The sequence below is a fragment of the Delphinapterus leucas genome, chromosome 14, assembly GCF_059928025.1.
Source record: "Delphinapterus leucas isolate spDelLeu-1000000601 "Yukka" chromosome 14, BTC_Dleu_Yukka2, whole genome shotgun sequence".
In the NCBI taxonomy this organism is placed as follows: Eukaryota; Metazoa; Chordata; class Mammalia; order Artiodactyla; family Monodontidae; genus Delphinapterus; species Delphinapterus leucas.
In genome coordinates this window covers 7,704,089-7,721,310 of record NC_143142.1, presented here as the reverse complement: position 1 = coordinate 7,721,310, position 17,222 = coordinate 7,704,089, and the positions used below count along the sequence as shown (strand labels likewise).

The following is a 17,222-nucleotide window of genomic DNA, read 5'->3' as shown; positions in this document are numbered from 1 at the left end:
GGTTTTTTTAAATGATTTTTTCTTTTTTACTTTATTTTTTTCCTACTATATTTAGGTAAAACATTATAAAATGTCGTGTTGATAAATGTTTTGTTTTATATTTACTACCAAAGGTAACTCATAACCTGTCTCTTGAAATGCAGACATTCAACAAGCTCGTGGGAAAATTTAGCCAGTCAGTCTTTCATTTGAATTTAACCCAAATACTGTCGGCGACAATGGAAGGGAAGCTGGTTGTCTGGGACATTTACCGCCCACCGCTGTCTGCCTCCACCTCTTTGGGCTTTCCCCACATCATACCTTGTAAACTGGTTCATTTGCAGAAGGAGGGTATCACTGTGCTTACTACAGTTGACAGGTACTTAATTAATTAAAAAGTAGCTATAGATGATTATAAAATTATTTTAAAACCCTTTTGGAGGTATACACGTATGTTGTACACGCATAGATTGTTTCTGGGGAGTGCCAATTAACTGGAAACACTGGCTGCCTCTGAGGAAAAGAACTGAGAGCTAGGATCAAGGACGGGGGTGGATTTACTTCTTTTTATAGTCTCATTTGTACTGATTGGTTTGCTTTTTTAAAAAAAAAATCATGGGCATGTATTACTTTTTTTTTATAGTAATTTAATATTTTATTTATTTATGTTATTTTTGGCTGCGTTGGGTCTTTGCTGCTGCGCGCAGGCTTTCTCTAGTTGCAGCGAGCAGGGGCTACTCTTCATTGCGGTGCACAGGTTTCTCATTGCAGTGGCTTCTCTTGTTACAGAGCATGGGCTGTAGAGCACACAGCCTTCAGTAGTTGTGGCACGCGGGCTTCAGTAGTTGTGGCTCGTGAGCTGTAGAGCGCAGGCTCAGTAGTTGTGGTGCACGGGCTTAGTTGCTCTGCGGCATGTGGGATCTTCCTGGACCCGGGCTTGAACCCGTGTCCCCTGTACTGGCAGGTGGCTTCTTAACCGCTGCACCACCAGGGAAGTCCCAGGCATGTATTACTTTTAACAGTCCTTTTGTGTTGGTGAAACAAAAAGTAACTAATTTTTTTTCTTCTGCCCTAATTAGACTTATTTTGCCCATACTTTAAATTTAAGAAAAGGACATAAATAGCTATATATTTTTTCTGATTACAGAATAACATTTACCCATCATGAAAAGATGAACCACAATATAACTTTATAAAGTTCCCTAACTCTTTGATTTTGAGAGGCTGCGGGAGCACATAGATGATCTAAGCCTTATGCCTTAGCCTCAGACATAAAGGGGTTCACATTGCCAGATGCATCCCTTCCTTGCCAAGTGACCTTGGACAAGGGACTTAAATGTGCTGAGCCTCCAGTCTTCCATCTGTAAAGTAGGCATAGACAATACTGTCCCTCCAGAGTGATTTTGTGAGGATGGCTTGCGGAATCTTAGTTCCCTGACCAGGGATTGAACCCTGGCCCCGGCAGTGAAAGCTCTGAGTCCTAACCACCGGACCTCCAGGGAATTCCCAAGCCTTGTAAAACTCTTAGCATGTCATCTGGTACAGGGGAGCTCTAGGTAAAACAGCCATTATCAGTGTGCTGGAGACGATTGCCTCGTGACAAGAACCCTGCCCACATGGTTGGAGTCACTGTGCCATCTGCTTCCCAGAAGCCCATTGCTTTCTTGACCCTTTCTTTTAATACAGAGGAACAGTGAGGTCCTGGCGTGGCTTTACAAAGACAAATGCAAATCGTCATCTTCATTCACTTGATGAGAAAAGACAGTAGTAGAATTGCAGTTGATGATGCAATCAACTTTTAATTGTTGGGGGTTAGGACCCAGGGAAGACCAGGCCTGGGTTTCCTTTTCTCCATGTTAAATAAAACCCAGCCAGGACCCCAGAGCCCTTGCTGGAAAAGGTCTCAGGAAACACTTGGCTTGTTTTGCCATTTCTGTCCAGCAGAGGGCTGTGAATGACATTCTCGCCAATTACTCGGCCCACCTGCCTTGCTTATTAATCAGAAACCTCATTTAATCACTTTGCGTATATAAGAGAAAATTCATCCCACACCTCCCCCCGCCCCCCATGATTAGAATTATGTCAGAGGCTTTAAAAAGAAACAAGCTCATTTGGGATGGCTCTGAGGACTGGAAATAAAAGCTGTTTTGTCACGCAGCACTGCCTTTGGCTGTGGTGACTGGACAGGGTTTTACAATCGATTGCTCTCACAGCAGTGTCCTCCTGTATCTCGTTGCCAGCCTGCGTGATTTCAGAGGAATGGTTGATGGACTCTGTTGTCATCTGTAGTCTTACGGCAGAGGATGTAAATCACTGCCCACTGCCATTGCATGGGGCTGATCTTGCGGGGCAGGGAAGAGGAGAGCAGAGAGCATGGACTTTGCATAAGATACACCTGGATCCCTGCATAGCCTAGCCTCGTGGCCCTGATAGGGTTGCCAGGTTTATGTACGTCCCAAATGTTGCATGGGGCAACTGCATTTGGGACCATGCAATATATGGGACATACTTATTCTAAAAATTTACTCATTGTTCATCTGAAATTCAAATTTAACTGGGTATCCTGCATTTTTACTTGCTAAATCTGGCAATCTGAGGCCTTGAGCCTTAAGTTTCCTAGATGTGAACTGGGATGACAGTAAAATCAGCCACATAAGGGCAATATTTTTTTTTAATAAATTTATTTATTTTTACTTTTGGCTGTGTTGGGTCTTCGTGCTGCGTGCGGGCTTTCTCTAGCTGCAGTGAGTGGGGGCTACTCTTCATTGTGGTACGCGGACCTCTCACTGCGGCGGCTTCTCTTGTTGTGGAGCACAGGCTCCAGGCACGCGGGCTTCAGTAGTTGTGGCTTGCGGCCTCTCTAGAGCGCAGGTTCAGTAGTTGTGGCGCATGGGCTTAGTTTCTCAGCAGCATGTGGGATCTTCCCGGACCAGGGCTTGAACCCGTGCGCCTGCATTGGCAGGTGGATTCTTAACCACTGCACCACCAGGGAATCCCAGGGCAGTATTAAGTGAAAGTTTTTACAATGCCCGGAGTCCAGGGGCTGACATATAATTAGGTGTTCAATAGATGGTACTCATTACCATTATTTAACAAACCGACGTTATTCTCCATTTCAGCTATATTGTCACAGGTGACATTCGGGGTAACATCAAGTTCTACGATCACACCCTGTCCATTGTGAACTGGTACAGCCACTTCAAACTGAGCTCCATAAGAAGCCTGTCCTTCTCAAAGACGCTGGCAACTCCTCCGACTGAAAATACAAACTATCCTCCAGACTGCACTTTAAAAGGTGACCGTTTTATTGTAAGGTGAGTTGTTAATGAATCTCATCATTTGCATGGTCAAAAAGTGATGTCTTCTTTTAGTTTCTGTACAGTGGGATCTTCTTCCTATTCCTGGGATGTGAACTCGAGGGTACTGGCCTCCCTAGTCAGTCCTTTACCTGCCTTGCAGATGGATCTCCTTGGCTGATCACAATCACTATTTAATCGATTTTTTAAGTGAAACATCATTCTCCTGTTAAGAATGTCTAGTGGTGGGAAGCTGGAAAGGGCTCTAATCTCTGCTGCCTCTGGAGTCCTTTGCTGTAGGTTGGTCTCCTTTCTCGAAGCTGAGTTTGTCCTAGCACTACAGTTAAAGGGATTTGATAGTTAATAGCCATAACATTTCAAGACAGAATTATCTGTGAGTCTGCTTAATTACCCTTGTGGTATTTGCAGGCACATCTGTATGTGTGCACCGAACTCCATATTTGCATACACAAATGAATATTTGCATGTGCAGATTAGCTAATTGTACAACTGACTGTCCATCTGCATACTTAATGACTCAATTTACATGTAGAAATGTGGGCTTTTTCACTTGCAAATGGAGGCTGTTGGGTATTGGTGGTATATTTTTGGAGATGTTGGGTTAATAATGTCACTAAATTACAGACGACAGAGGCGTTTCATGTGTAATTAGCAGCAGAATAGCTGGCGTGCCCCATTCCCTGCAAACACTGATGCTGTTGGGTCTCTCCTTGGCAAACAGGAATTTTATCATTGGAACGTCGGATGCGTCAGTGTACCACTTAACAGCAGATGGGACCAAACTTGAGAAGTTATTTGTAGAGCCCAAGGATGCCATTTGTGCCATCTCCTGCCACCCGTACCAACCCCTCATTGCCATCGGGAGTTTCTGTGGGGTGATCAAAGTGTGGGATTATGAACAGAAAAAATACCTCTTCAGCAGGATCTTTGAGAAGGGGCTTGGAGTCCAGAGTCTGACCTACAACCCCGAAGGTATTTTCATTTTGTCAGCCTGTCTTAGGTTTTAAACTGAAAACAGACCCAAATGGCTAATCCCTTGGCTGTCACAGCTCCAGGAAAGTTACCTTGACCCTCTCCCCGCACCAGGCCAGATGGGACGCCTTCTCCCCCTGGACACTGCAGAGCTCCGTACCGCCTGGTCTCATCCCACGATGCCATGCTTTCCAGTTTACTTCTCCTTCTCAGGACCTTGTCTGTCGTGTTCGTTGCTGTCTCCTTGGCACGTAGAACAAGGCCTGGCGTGGAGTCGATGTTTCTTGAGTGAATGAAGTCCTTTTCGATCATTGTTCTCTGGCTTGTGATTTCAGGAGCTCTCCTTGGAGCTGGCTTCACAGAAGGGACCGTTTACATTCTTGATGCAATGTCCTTAGAAAGTGAAATCCCAGAGCCTTTCAAATATTCCAGAACCAGTGTGACTCACGTCAGCTTCTCCCATGACTCCCAGTATATGGCGACCGCTGTGAGTATTTTCACTGAGTGCCGTCCAGGGGCTCAGCAACCTTATTTAAAGCCACAAGGGGGAGGGGCTGGGAGTTAGGGGGGATGGGGAGTAGCTGCTAGAGGTTACAGGTTTCTTTTGGGGGTGATGAAAGTGTTCTAAAACTGTGATGATGGATGCACAGCTCTGTGAATATGCTAAAGCCCATTGAACTGTACACTTCCAGTGGGTGAATTGTGTGGGAGGTGAATTATATCTCAATAAAGCTGTTATAAAAGGAGAAAGGGGTGGGGGAAGTGGGGGGACTTCTGCCTGAAAACAAGACCAGGGCCTCAGAACTTCCAGACTTGGATTCTGCTACTCTGACAGCTCGTTTTGGTTTGTTAGTTTTTTGGAACCCTTTCTCTGCATCCAGGATTTTATCTTTCCCTTTGATTTTTGACGAGATGACATTCTCATTTAAGCGGAGTCTTCCACCGAGCATTTCGGATTCTGGTCCTTCCCTCTGTGAATAGGGCTCTTAATCTCAGTAAAGATTTTTCTGGGACCCCCCAACATCTCCCTTCATGCCAGTTCTCTTGGGGGATGGGGTGGGGTGCGGGGAAGCAGCCGGCTTCACTTGAACCTCTGTCCCTTACACGCTTCCCAGCAGCACACTGACTCAGGCGCCCCAGGTCCCTTCAGGCTGCTCCCACCCTCTCCCCGACCCCTGTCACTCTCAGCCATCATGTATATATTTTTTAATCGTACCTTTTAAAATTTTGTGTAGCCGGATAAAGAGAAGGGAGGACAGAGGCAGAAAGAGTCAGGGTTTCAGTTTCCAACAGAGAATGAGGTGGGGACCAGCAAGGAGAGTAAGACCATAGTGTCAGACAAATACCATCTCTCCCTGCCCCCACCTACCTACTTTGAACCTTGATTTTCTCATCTGCAAAATGGGCATTATTTTACTACTTGCTCCAATAGACAAAGGTTTTCCTTTTGCATAAAATTTCTAAAAGCAAAGTTAGTATGAAAAACATAGTGATGATTCTTAAGTTAACAAAATCTAAAAAGGAGCAACTTCTGCTCTTTTGCTCATACTCAGGATGTAAGTTTCACCGTGGCTGTTTACGTGGTGAGAGTCAAAAATGGACGAAGGGTCTGGGAGTATTTGGCAAGACTTCGTTCTCATCGCAAGAGCATTCGAAGTGTCCTGTTCGGGGTTCATCTGGACAGCAATGAGCCGAGACTGCTGAGCCTCGGGAGAGACAGACTCTTGGTGAGCTGTTTCATTTTCCTTTGCCTGGTCACCAGGAACATGTCTCGTTCTCGTTACCTCCCTGGCTTCTGGCACAGAACCAGACCCACAGTACTTGTGTTTGTTTGAGAAAATGAATGTATGACAAAGTAGCGAAAACCTTTCTGAGTTGGCACTTGGCCTTCACACGGCTCTGACACCACACAGGGACCTGTGTCCTGAGTAAGGAGGCTCCTGGGAAGTGGCACGTTGACGGCGGGGTGGGGGTACTCCCCACAGCACCGACAGCTCAGCCACCCTCGCCTCTCAGTGTATGTTTCGAAGCCAACACTTACACTTTCTGTGTGTCTAGGGGACAGGGCCAGGCTTTTACCTCAATGTGACAACTCAGAGAATATCAGAGGGAAAGGTAGAGACAGCGGCAAATGCAGTATTACATGATCGAGCCAAAAGATTCAAAATCAATCGATCTATCTGTGCATCCATCTTAACTTCCTTCCTTCCCTCCCCCCGTTACTTCCTTTATTCTATCCATCCTTCCTTCTGTCCATCCATGCTGGTCTGGCCACCAAAGCCTACATATGTGTGAAATTCAGCAGGTGGCTAATTTATGACTGTCAAGTGCTGAGATTTAGATATGAATTAGTTCCTACCCTCAAAAAGTTCCCAAGAAAAAAAAATAATAATAAAAAAAAAAAAAAAAAAAAAAAAAAGTTCCCAAGATAATGATAAGTGAAGCAGTACAACATAACTGTAAGAGTTCAGGTTTTGGAGTTAGTTGGACCTAGATTTGAATTCTCATCCTCCCACTTCTTAGCTGTGTGACCTTGGGGAAACCACTGAACCTCTCTGAACATCTGTTTTCTCATCTGCAAAATGGGCACAACAGTACTGCTTTGCTGGGGAGTCGTGAGTATTAAATGGCATCATCTTGCTCATAATGGATACTCCGTATTGGTAGCTTATTAGAAGTTTGGGCAAGTCTTCTCCTAGAAGTCCTGATGCTGTCTCTCCGCAGAAAAGGACTGTTGACTGACTTCGTTCACCTCAGTCCTCATGCGTATTCATCTGGGCTTCTCTGTAGATCGAGTATAATCTACTCAAGAGCTACAAAGACCACCTGGAAGTCCTGGACATTCAGCGAACCGACCAGGGCAGCTACCCCACCTGTATGGTCTGGTACCCGCCACTTACCAAGGAGCTCTTCCTCCTCATTTGCAACAGTGGCTACAAAGTGAAGCTTTTCAATTCAACCACAAAAATGTGCAGGTAAGCACGGGAGCTTCCCGCTAATGGCACGTAAATCAGTTTCTCAGCGCCTGGCTTATTTCAAGTCCCACCTTAAGGACCTGCAAGCAGCTTGGCTACCATCACAACCCTCCTCCCTTTGCAGAGGAGGAAACTGAGGCACAGATAAGGGGGGAAGTTCTCACCAAAGGTCACATGGTTAGGAAGTGCCAGAGTCAGGATTCAAACCCAGAGCCCTTGTTTCTGAGCCCAGCACTGCACAGGGATAAGGTACCCAGAGCTCAGTGCCTGAGGCTCAGGGAAGGAACTGGACTCCAAGGCTCCGGAGAAGTTGCTGATGTGTGATAAAATCTTCTGTTCTTCCCTCGTGGATAAAAACAGATAGTTTCAGAATGGACTTGAGGACACGGGGAGGGGGAAGGGTGAGCTGGGACAAAGTGAGAGAGTGTCATGGACATATATACACTACCAAATGTAAAATAGATAGCTAGTGGGAAGCAGCCGCATAGCACAGGGAGATCAGCTCGGTGTTTTGCGACCACCTAGAGGGGTGGGGTAGGGAGGGTGGGAGGGAGACGCAAGAGGAAGGAGATATGGGGACATATGTATACGTATAGCTGATTCACTTTGTTATACAGCAGAAACTAACACACCACTGTAAAGCAGTTATACCCCAATAAAGATGTTAAAAAAAAAAAAGAGAGGGAGGGAGACGCAAGAGGGAAGACATATGGGAACATATGTATACGTATAGCTGATTCACTTTGTTACACAGCAGAAACTAACACACCACTGTGAAGGAATTATACTCCAGTAAAGATGTTAAAAAAAAAAAAAGAGAGGGAGGGAGACGCAAGAGGGAAGACATATGGGAACATATGTATACGTATAGCTGATTCACTTTGTTACACAGCAGAAACTAACACACCGTTGTAAAGCAGTTACACTCCAGTAAAGACGTTAAAGAAAAAACGCCAGATAGTTTCACCTGAATACCTCCAGTTGTTTAATTTTTCTTATTCTTCGTTCTTAAAGGAGTTTTAAGTTCAACTAATAGCATTCTTTGTTCTCTCAGCAACTATTTACTGGGCCCCTACCTGAGCCAGGTGCTGTTCTAGGTGCTGAAGATGGAGATGAAAACAAAAGAATGTTTCTGTCACCATGAAATTTGCATTTTATTGGGGAAGTGGAGTTCATGTTAGAAGCTGGGCTGGAGACCCATGTTTGAGGTCAACACACCTGGTGGTTTAAAGCCATGAGATGAGAGAAGATTCCAGAGGGGAACGGTAGATGGAGAAGCGGTCAGAGGACCAAGCCCAGGGCATCCAAAGCTTAGCATCCTAGAGCAGTGGTTCCTCCATCCCGAAGTAGGTCTGCATCTATGGCTGGCCTCTTGTGCTGCTAGGCCTGTGGGTCCAGGCTTTGCCTCTCGTGATCAGCACTGATTATGGTGCACGATCCCTGTGTCGGGGCCCTGCATTTGTCATCCCGTTTCATCTGCAATAACCCTGCAAAGGATTGTGTCACTGGGGATCAGAGAGGTGATAAAACTTGCCCCAGGTCAAGCTGCTGGTCAGGGCAGGACTTGACCCTTGAACCAAGCTGTGACTTTGTCGTCTCCTGGGCATCACTGGGCCCTGCTGCAGCCCTGGCTTTGGAATCCTAGCTAGTCAGCCCTGGCAGGCAGCCTCTTTCTGCCTGTGGTTTGGCTGCCTCGTGGGTATGGCTGGGAAGAGCAGAGTCAGGAGAAACTGGAGGTGAGAATGCTTTAGTGACCCCACCGAGGAGGCGGAAGTCGAAAAACACCAACAGCAGCTGACCCCATGCTTGAGGAGGACCTTTTCTTGGAAATGTATCTCAGATAAGATAGGTCCTCAAAAGGCCAGGATCACCCAGGATCTTTTTTTTTTTTTTTTTTTTCCCCAATAACCCTTTTTAGAAGGGCCCAAGGAAAAATGACTGAAAAATGCCATTTCATGTGGCAGGGACAGGAGAGAAATCCAGCACAATTTTTTTTTTTTAACTATTAAAACACTGGGAAGGAGACATTTGAAAGAAATATGTAAAAAGGAGTTTTAGGAAGATTTCAGAGTCTTTGTACATCATCTTTAACGGACACAAACTTTTTGGACAAAGAATATCCCACAGATGTGCCCAGTTCTGAGAACCTCTGCATTGGCTGAGCAGGTGGCTGGGGGATGTGGGATGGAGCGGCCCAGGCTTGGAGTTGCTGCTAACAGTAACAGCCACAGAGCCAAGCGGTGAGGAGCTTCTGCCACTGAAGATCAAGGGGAAATTAGCATAAAGCAAATTTCTTTCCTTTTTTTTTTTTTTTTTTTTTTGCGGTACGTGGGCCTCTCACTGATGTGGCCTCTCCCGTTGCGGAGCACAGGCTCCGGACGCGCAGGCTCAGCAGCCATGGCTCACGGGCCCAGCCGCTCCGCGGCATGTGGGATCTTCCCAGACCAGGGCATGAACCCGTGTCCCCTGCATCGGCAGGCGGACTCTCAACCACTGCGCCACCAGGGAAGCCCCTTTTTTTTTGTTTTGTTTAAATGTTTCCATCCATTGCATTTTTTGTTGCTATTATTTTTTCTTCCAGTTTTATTGAGATATAATTGACATACAGCACTATATAAGTTGAAGGTATACAGCATAATGATTTGACTTACATACATCGTGAAGTGATATCACAGTACGTTTAGTGAACATCCATCAGCTCCTATGGGTACAAAATTAAAGAAATAGAAAAACTTTTTTTTGTATAACTTTTTATAACAGTTCTTTTTTAAAAAATTTATTATTTATTTATCTTAATTTTTGGCTACGTCGGGTCTTAGTTGCGGCACGCGGGCTCCTCTCTAGTTCTGGTGCGTGGTTTTAGTTGCCCCGTGCGGCATGTGAGATGTTAGTCCCCCGACCAGGGCTCGAACCCGCGTCCCTTGCCTTGCAAGATGGGTTCTCAACCACTGGACCACCGGGGAGGTCCCTAGAAAAACATTTTTTTCTGTGAGATGAGAACTCTTAGGATTTACTCTCTTAACAGTTCTCATATGTGACACACAGCAGGGTTCCCTCTATTTACCATGTGGTACATCACATCCCTAGGACTTATTTATCCTGTAACTGGAAGTCTGTGCCTTTTGCCTGCCTTCATCTGGTTCCCCCTTCCCCCAACCCCTCCCTTCTGGTAACCACAAATCTGATCTCTTTTTCTATGAGTTTCTTTGTTTCTGAAGTATAATTGACCTATGACACTATATTAGTTCTCGTTACACAACATAGTGATTCTGTACATTTATGCATGCTTCCATTCATTTCAACATGATCACTACAATATGTCACTGTACAAAGATATTACATAGTTATTGACTATATTCCCCACGCTGTACATTTCATACCTGTGACTCATTTATTTTGTAACTGAAAGTTTGTACCACTTAATCTCCCTCACCTATTTCTTTCCTCCCCCCATGCCTCCTCCCCTCAGGCAGCCACCGGTTTGTTCTCTGTATCTGTAATTCTGTTTCTATTTTGTTACATTTGTTCATTCGTTTTGTTTTTTAGTTTCCACATATAAGTGAAATCATACAGTATTTGTCTTTCTCTGTCTGACTTATTTCACTTAGCATAATACCCTCTAGGTCCATCCATGCTGTCACAAATGACAAGATTTTTATTCCATTGTGTATCTTCTTTATCCATTCATCTTTTGATGGACATGTAGGTTTCTTCCATATATTAGCTATTGTAAGTAAAGCTGCAATGAACATAGGGATGTGTATATCTTTTCGAATTAGTGCTTTCATTTAGAGCCATGAAGTTAGGAGTTTCTGCCGTTGAAGATCATTTGGAAATTAGTATAAAGCATCTTCCTTAAAAAAATAGTTTATTGAAGTGAAATTCACATAACATAAAACCAACCATTTTAAAGTGAACAAATCACTGGCATTTAGTCCATTCACAGCGTTGTGCTACTACCACCTCTATCTAGTTAAACATTCTCATAGTTCCAAAGTAAAAACACCTTTGCATAAAGCATCTTTTAAGTTGTAGGAACAATAAAGCCCTGTAACCACAACTTAATTGGGAAGGAATTGCCTTTTGATGATACATCCAAAATGATTAAAAAATGCATTTAAAAGCATTTGGAAGAACGTGAAGAGGCAGTTCACAGACAAAGGCCAATAAAGCCTATGAGCAGATGCTCACCAGTACATCAAAGATGCAAATGAAAACAAGACATCATTTTTCACAAATCAGATTAGCAAAGATAAAAATGATGGATAGCGCCCAGCATTGGCAAGGGTGTAAGGGAGCCAACCGGCTGTTGGCGGACGGGGTTGGGAGGTGTGGGGACAGCAGTTTGTTACCCTCTATTAAATTATAGCCTGTCTTCTGACTTCTAGGAATGTAGCCCACAGAAGTACTCACACAGGATGCCAAGACATAAGTAAAAGGATGTCTTGTTTGAAAATATTTTTAAAAATGGAAACAATCCAAATGTCCATTAATAGGGAATTAGTTAAATGATGGCTCGTCAGTACACTGAAACATGATGCTGCTTTTAGAAAAGGAAAAAAAGAAAAAAGAGATGATAGCTCTCTGCATAGTAACACGGAAATATCTCCAAGGCACAATATGAGATACAGCAAATTGCCAAATATGCATGAATATATTTTCATCTAAAATTATATTTATGTGACTTATATATTTTCATCTAAAATTATAATTATATGGGCTAGAATATATATAAAAGAAATTCTCGAGTCGTATACACCAAACTATTACCCATGGTTATCTTGGGATAAAGGGTGCAGCCATATAGAGTTATGGGTAGATTTTCTACTTCATGTCTCAATACTTGAAAATTTTCACAATGAATATGTAAAATGTTTTCAATCAGAAGAAAAAGATATTAATTTTATGAAATTGTTAGAAATTTTGACAGTACTAGGTAGCAGTTATATAGCTCCTACTATGTGCCAGGAACCGTTCTGAGTGCTTTATATATATTAACTTGTTTTGTGCTCACTACAGTCTTATGGGGTAAATACTGTCATTATCCCTATTTTACCAGTGAGGGACCTGAGGCCCAGAGGGGTTGACTAGCTTGACTTTTTTTTCTTTTGCTTATTTATAATTTAAATTAAGGTATAATTCATATACCATAACATTTACCATTTTCAGTGGCTTTTCACTATATTCACAAAGTTGTGTAACCATCATCACTATTTAATTCAAGAACATTTTCATTACCCCCCAAAAGATACCCCAAACCCATTAGCAGTCACTCCCCATTCACGTCCTTTCCCCACTGATCCCCCACTGCTCCACCCCTGGCAACACCAGTCTACTTTCTGTCTGTATGGATTTGTCTGTTCTGGACATTTCATGTAAATGGAATCATATAATATGTGACTTTTGGTGTCTTGCGTCTTAGCATCATGTTTTCAAGGTTCATCCACGGTGTAGCCTGTGTCAGTTCTTCATTCCTTTTAATGGCTGAATAGTACTCCATTGTATCCACAGACCACATTTTGTCTATTCATCCATCAGTTGTCAGTTGGGTTGTCTCTACTTTTTGGCTATTATGAACATTTGTGTATCAGTTTCTGTGTAGACATCTGTTTCATTCCTCTTGGATGTAGACCTAGAGGTAGAATTGCTGGATCATATGGTAACTATATTTAACCATTTGAGGAACCGCCAGACTGTTTTCCAAAGTAGCTGCACCACTTTACATTCCTGCCAGCAATATATGAAGGTTCCAGTTTCTCCACAACTTGCCCCTAATTTTTTTTTTTTTTTTTTTTTTTGCCCCTAATTTTTAAGGGTCAGAGCTGGGATTCAAACCAGAGCCTGTGCTCTTAACCATCCTCTTCCCTGCCTCTACCCACTCAATGATATTGGAGGAAAGTCCTTAAACATTTCTACTCAAACGACTAGAGAAGGGTGACCTATAATTTGCCGATGCATTGTCTACCAGCTGGTCGTTTTAGTGTTTTTAACATTTCACCTAATCCTCTGTGCACGTAAACCTGATGCTGGGTCGTCCAGCCTGATACTCTCCTGCGTCCTGCAGCCCAGTGGTCACGGTCAAGTCCGCCTTCAGAGTTCACCTCTGCTCACCTCTTCGGTTTTACCTCCCTCCACCACCAGCCTTCTTTCTCCTTTACTGTTTCTGCAGTTTTCAAGCAATAGTCCACGTCGCATAACTTTGACCTCCTGTGCCCACTGCCTGTTTTTCCGTTACCTCCGTATTTTCTCTCCCTTTCCAATTCACCTTCCCAAACTCAGCTCAGATGTCTCCTCACAGATGTCCCATCACTCCTTCCTCAGTGCAGGCTCCGTGCCGGGAATTTGCCTGTCATCCCACTTCTCCCCTCATGGTGCTTCCATGTCTGTTGTTCCTGCAAGGCTGTGAGGTTAGCAACCAAATCTCACTCATTTCCGAGTCCCGACCTCCCGTCACGGTGCCTGGCACAGAGAGGTGCTCAAGAGAGACATACAAGGAGCATCTCCTGTTCCCACCAGACACGGGCTGGGTGCAGGGGACACGGGGAGAAAACACATCCAAACGATGAGGGCCTTAAAATATAATAAGATGAAATAGCTACCGTCCTTACCCTGGGGCAGACCCAAGTTTTGTGGGGTGTGAAGTGTATTTGGCTTTGTGGGTCCTCTTTTAAAAATATATATATATATAATTAAGAATAAAAAGTGGGGACTTCCCTGGTGGCGCAGTGGTTAAGAATCCACCTGCCAATACAGGGGACAAGGGTTTGATCCCTGGTCCGGGAAGATCCCACATGCCATGGAGCAATTAAGCCCGTGTGCCACAACTACTAAGCCTGCACTCTAGAGCCGCGAGCCACAACTACTGAGCCCGCAGGCCACAGCTACTGAAGCCCGCACGCCTAGAGCCTGTGCCCTGCAATAAGAGAAGCCACCGCAGTGAGAAGCCCACGCACCGCAGCGAAGAGTAGCCCCCGCTCGCGGCAACTAGAGAAAGACCGCGTGTGGCAGCAAAGACCCAACACAGCCAAAATAAATAAATTAATTAATTAATTAAGTAAAATAAGCTACAAGGATATACTGTAAAAAATATATATTAAAAAAAATAAAGAATAAAAAGTGGTTAGTGCCCCTCCCAGGCCTCAGGAGGTATGTGTGCAAGGAAGGGGTCCTGATGCTCAAGTCTGGCCAGCTTCAGGGAAAATCCACCTCTGGGCTTGAGGTCCTGTCCCGGAGCCTCCCCTCAGATCAGATTCCTAATTAGCGTAAGAGTGTCTGAATTCAGAAGTCGGACTGCTGTGAGGGTGCAATTCATTACAGTTTGATGCGCAGATGGAGTTTTGGGGATCCGCGCGTTGCCTGTAGACCTGCTGTCAGCTGTCTGGACACCAGGCTGAGGTCTTGGCCCCGCCGTGGGGATGGGGGTGTTTCCTCGCACCCTGCTGACGTTCCTCCCGTCCTTGCAGCATTTTTCCCATCCCTTGTTCGCATGCACGTTCTCGAGGCATAATGTTCCCTTCACTCAGCTGTCAAGGAGGAAAGTCAGAGCCGCGGCTGTGAAGAGCATCCTTCACAAGCAGAGTTTCCCCAGAGCGTTTGCCGTTTGGAGCTGTTGCCCCTTATTTACGGCCGCTGTTAGCAGTTGAGGGAGAGGTTCTTACAATGAGCTTAGCTGAGCAGCAAGACAGGAAATTCAGAATTTAAAAAGTATAGGGCAACGTGAAAGGGAGTGAGTTATAAAACCTGCGTTGGGATTTGTGGAATTTAGAAAGCGTTCCTTTTTTCTCTTGCAGAAAGACACTCCTCGGGCCAGTTTACGGATCTCCCATTGAGCAGATACAAATCCTCCCAGTGAAAACCCCTCTGGAACTTCAGAAGCGCTACATGGTGTTTATTAACAGGGACAAGGTACCAGCCCTTTGCTCTCTGCCCCGTAAGGTGACCGTGTACTTGGAGCCGGAGGCAGTCTCAGGTATTTCAAGACTCAAGAACGCCGGCTTTCACAGCCAAGCCCGCGACTCCCATCCTGCTTCACAGTGAAAATGGCCATGAATGAGCGGGAATGACTCTCAGAAGAGTCACCTCATTTTCTCTGCTCCCAAAAGTACAAGACACATGGTCCACCAAGGGGTTTTTCTTTTCTGATTTCTTTACAAGGAAAAATCTTATAAAGACATACAAGTTGGTTACACTTAGTTGTATATTTGATGACTATTCTATATGGGAAGGCGCCAGAATTGTCCTGGAAAAGCCTGGACGTGTGACCATGAATATAGGAGGGAAGCTTCCTTTCTGTGTCCCTGGTGGAACCTGCGTCTCTTCTCCCAAGGGACCACCGTGCAGGGCACAGTGTGTGCGAAGCCCCAGCCATGGGAAATGCAGCTCTCACACACTGAGATGGCTGGTTCTAGATACACAGGTCCTTCCCTTAAACAGATCTGGAGGTTACAGGTGACCCTGCCAGGCCCGGCCTGGGGCCCGGTTATCTGAATCTGAATATCTAGTTACATCTTCCTTTCTAGGTTGGACTTCAGATCTTACCAGTTGATGGCAACCCACATAAGACATCTGCTCTTATATGCCACCCCAGCGGGGTGGCTGGAATGGACGTTTCCTATGATGGCCGCTACGCCTTCACAGCAGGAGGGCAGGACCGGTCGGTGGTGCAGTGGGAAATCAATTTAAGGTACGTGATGCGGCGAGAAGCTTGGCCGCATAAGAAGGGTGTCAAGTGGAGACCCCTTCTTTTCACTCAGGAACAGCAGACAGGTATTAAACCCCTACAACATGCCAGGCACTGTGCTAGGCCTGCGGGTACAAAGACAGCCAAGACTCAGGCATTGCCTTTGGGGTGCTCCCTGCGACACCCGCTCGTATTAATGTGCAGACAAAAGGTTACTGTTCTGTCCCAGGGACCCATGGTTTTTGCAGGTGAGGCCATGTGATTCCACCTTGTTCACCCGGGCCCCATGAGTTACTTCTCACCCTGTCGCCGCCTGCAAATTCACACCAGTTAGAGAGATCTAGCCTGAATCTCCAAAGAGTGTGTTACAGAAATAGTAAGAGTATCATTTGAAATGTGTATTTTCAGTCTACTCTTCTCACCCCCCTGCCCTGAGCTGAGAATCTCTGCCTAGGGCGAGGCTGGAGAATTGCATGTTTGAGCATCAGAGAGACACGGACTTTGAAGTCAAAGAGACAAGGGTTCAAATCTGAAGCCTACTCTCTGCTAGCTGTGGGCCTGAGGGCAGGTTTCTTAGCAGCTCTGATCTTTGGATTCCTTGTCTGTGAAATGGAGTACATGGGGGTAAAAATAGGGACTTTTACAGGATCCTTGTAAGGATCAGGTAGGCTGATATATGTAAAGCACACAGCACAGAGATAAGGACTCAGCAAATTAATCATTTCCTTTTGTCTCTTCTTCCTTATAAAGGCATTTGCTTATGAGCTCAGGATCTTTGTTACTAAAAAAGGGGGTAACCACTGTGGTGATCCTCTCATCTCCCCAAATTCAGTGAGCAGCCCCAGGGCAGAGCCAGTTCCTTGCCTGGCCACCTTCTCCAAGCCCCTGCCTCTCAGCCAGGGTCCCATTGAGGAGCTGGGTAAAAGCAGCTCGGAGGCACCAAGCTCCCTAAAAGAACAAACCTGATTCATGGCTCCCAGTAAAAGCATACCCCTTACTGTCTGCCACGTGCACATCTTTCTTCTGTGCAGACATCGAAGCTTCGCCCCTTAACCTGAATAGGAGCAAGAACAGCCAGGTTAATCCGCTTTGGAACCATGGGGGTTTCAGTTTGCATTTGCAGCTCTGACCTTCACCTCTGCCTTCACCTAAGAGGGCAGATCTTGGGGATTTAGAAGCTGGAGGTGAGCTCTCCCCTTGAAAAGAACCTCCTGATCACATCCCCAGAATGAGCTGCTTAATTCTTGGACACTAACCTGTTACCTGGACTGATGGGGCAAGCAACACCCTGGTGAGAGA

The 17,222-nt window shown here is 45.2% G+C and overlaps 1 protein-coding gene across 1 annotated transcript in view; it reads left to right on the top strand.

The window, feature by feature from the left end:
• Nucleotides 1-17,222, top strand: part of CFAP251 (cilia and flagella associated protein 251) — an 80,441-nt gene that overhangs the window by 30,246 nt on the left and 32,973 nt on the right. Inside the window, exons 9-16 of the mRNA XM_022597786.2 lie at nt 144-358; nt 3,099-3,293; nt 4,018-4,268; nt 4,604-4,755; nt 5,822-5,995; nt 7,059-7,243; nt 15,034-15,148; nt 15,763-15,926. Coding sequence (XP_022453494.2) covers nt 144-358; nt 3,099-3,293; nt 4,018-4,268; nt 4,604-4,755; nt 5,822-5,995; nt 7,059-7,243; nt 15,034-15,148; nt 15,763-15,926 — 1,451 coding nt within the window. The remainder of the gene's footprint in view (nt 1-143; nt 359-3,098; nt 3,294-4,017; nt 4,269-4,603; nt 4,756-5,821; nt 5,996-7,058; nt 7,244-15,033; nt 15,149-15,762; nt 15,927-17,222) is intronic.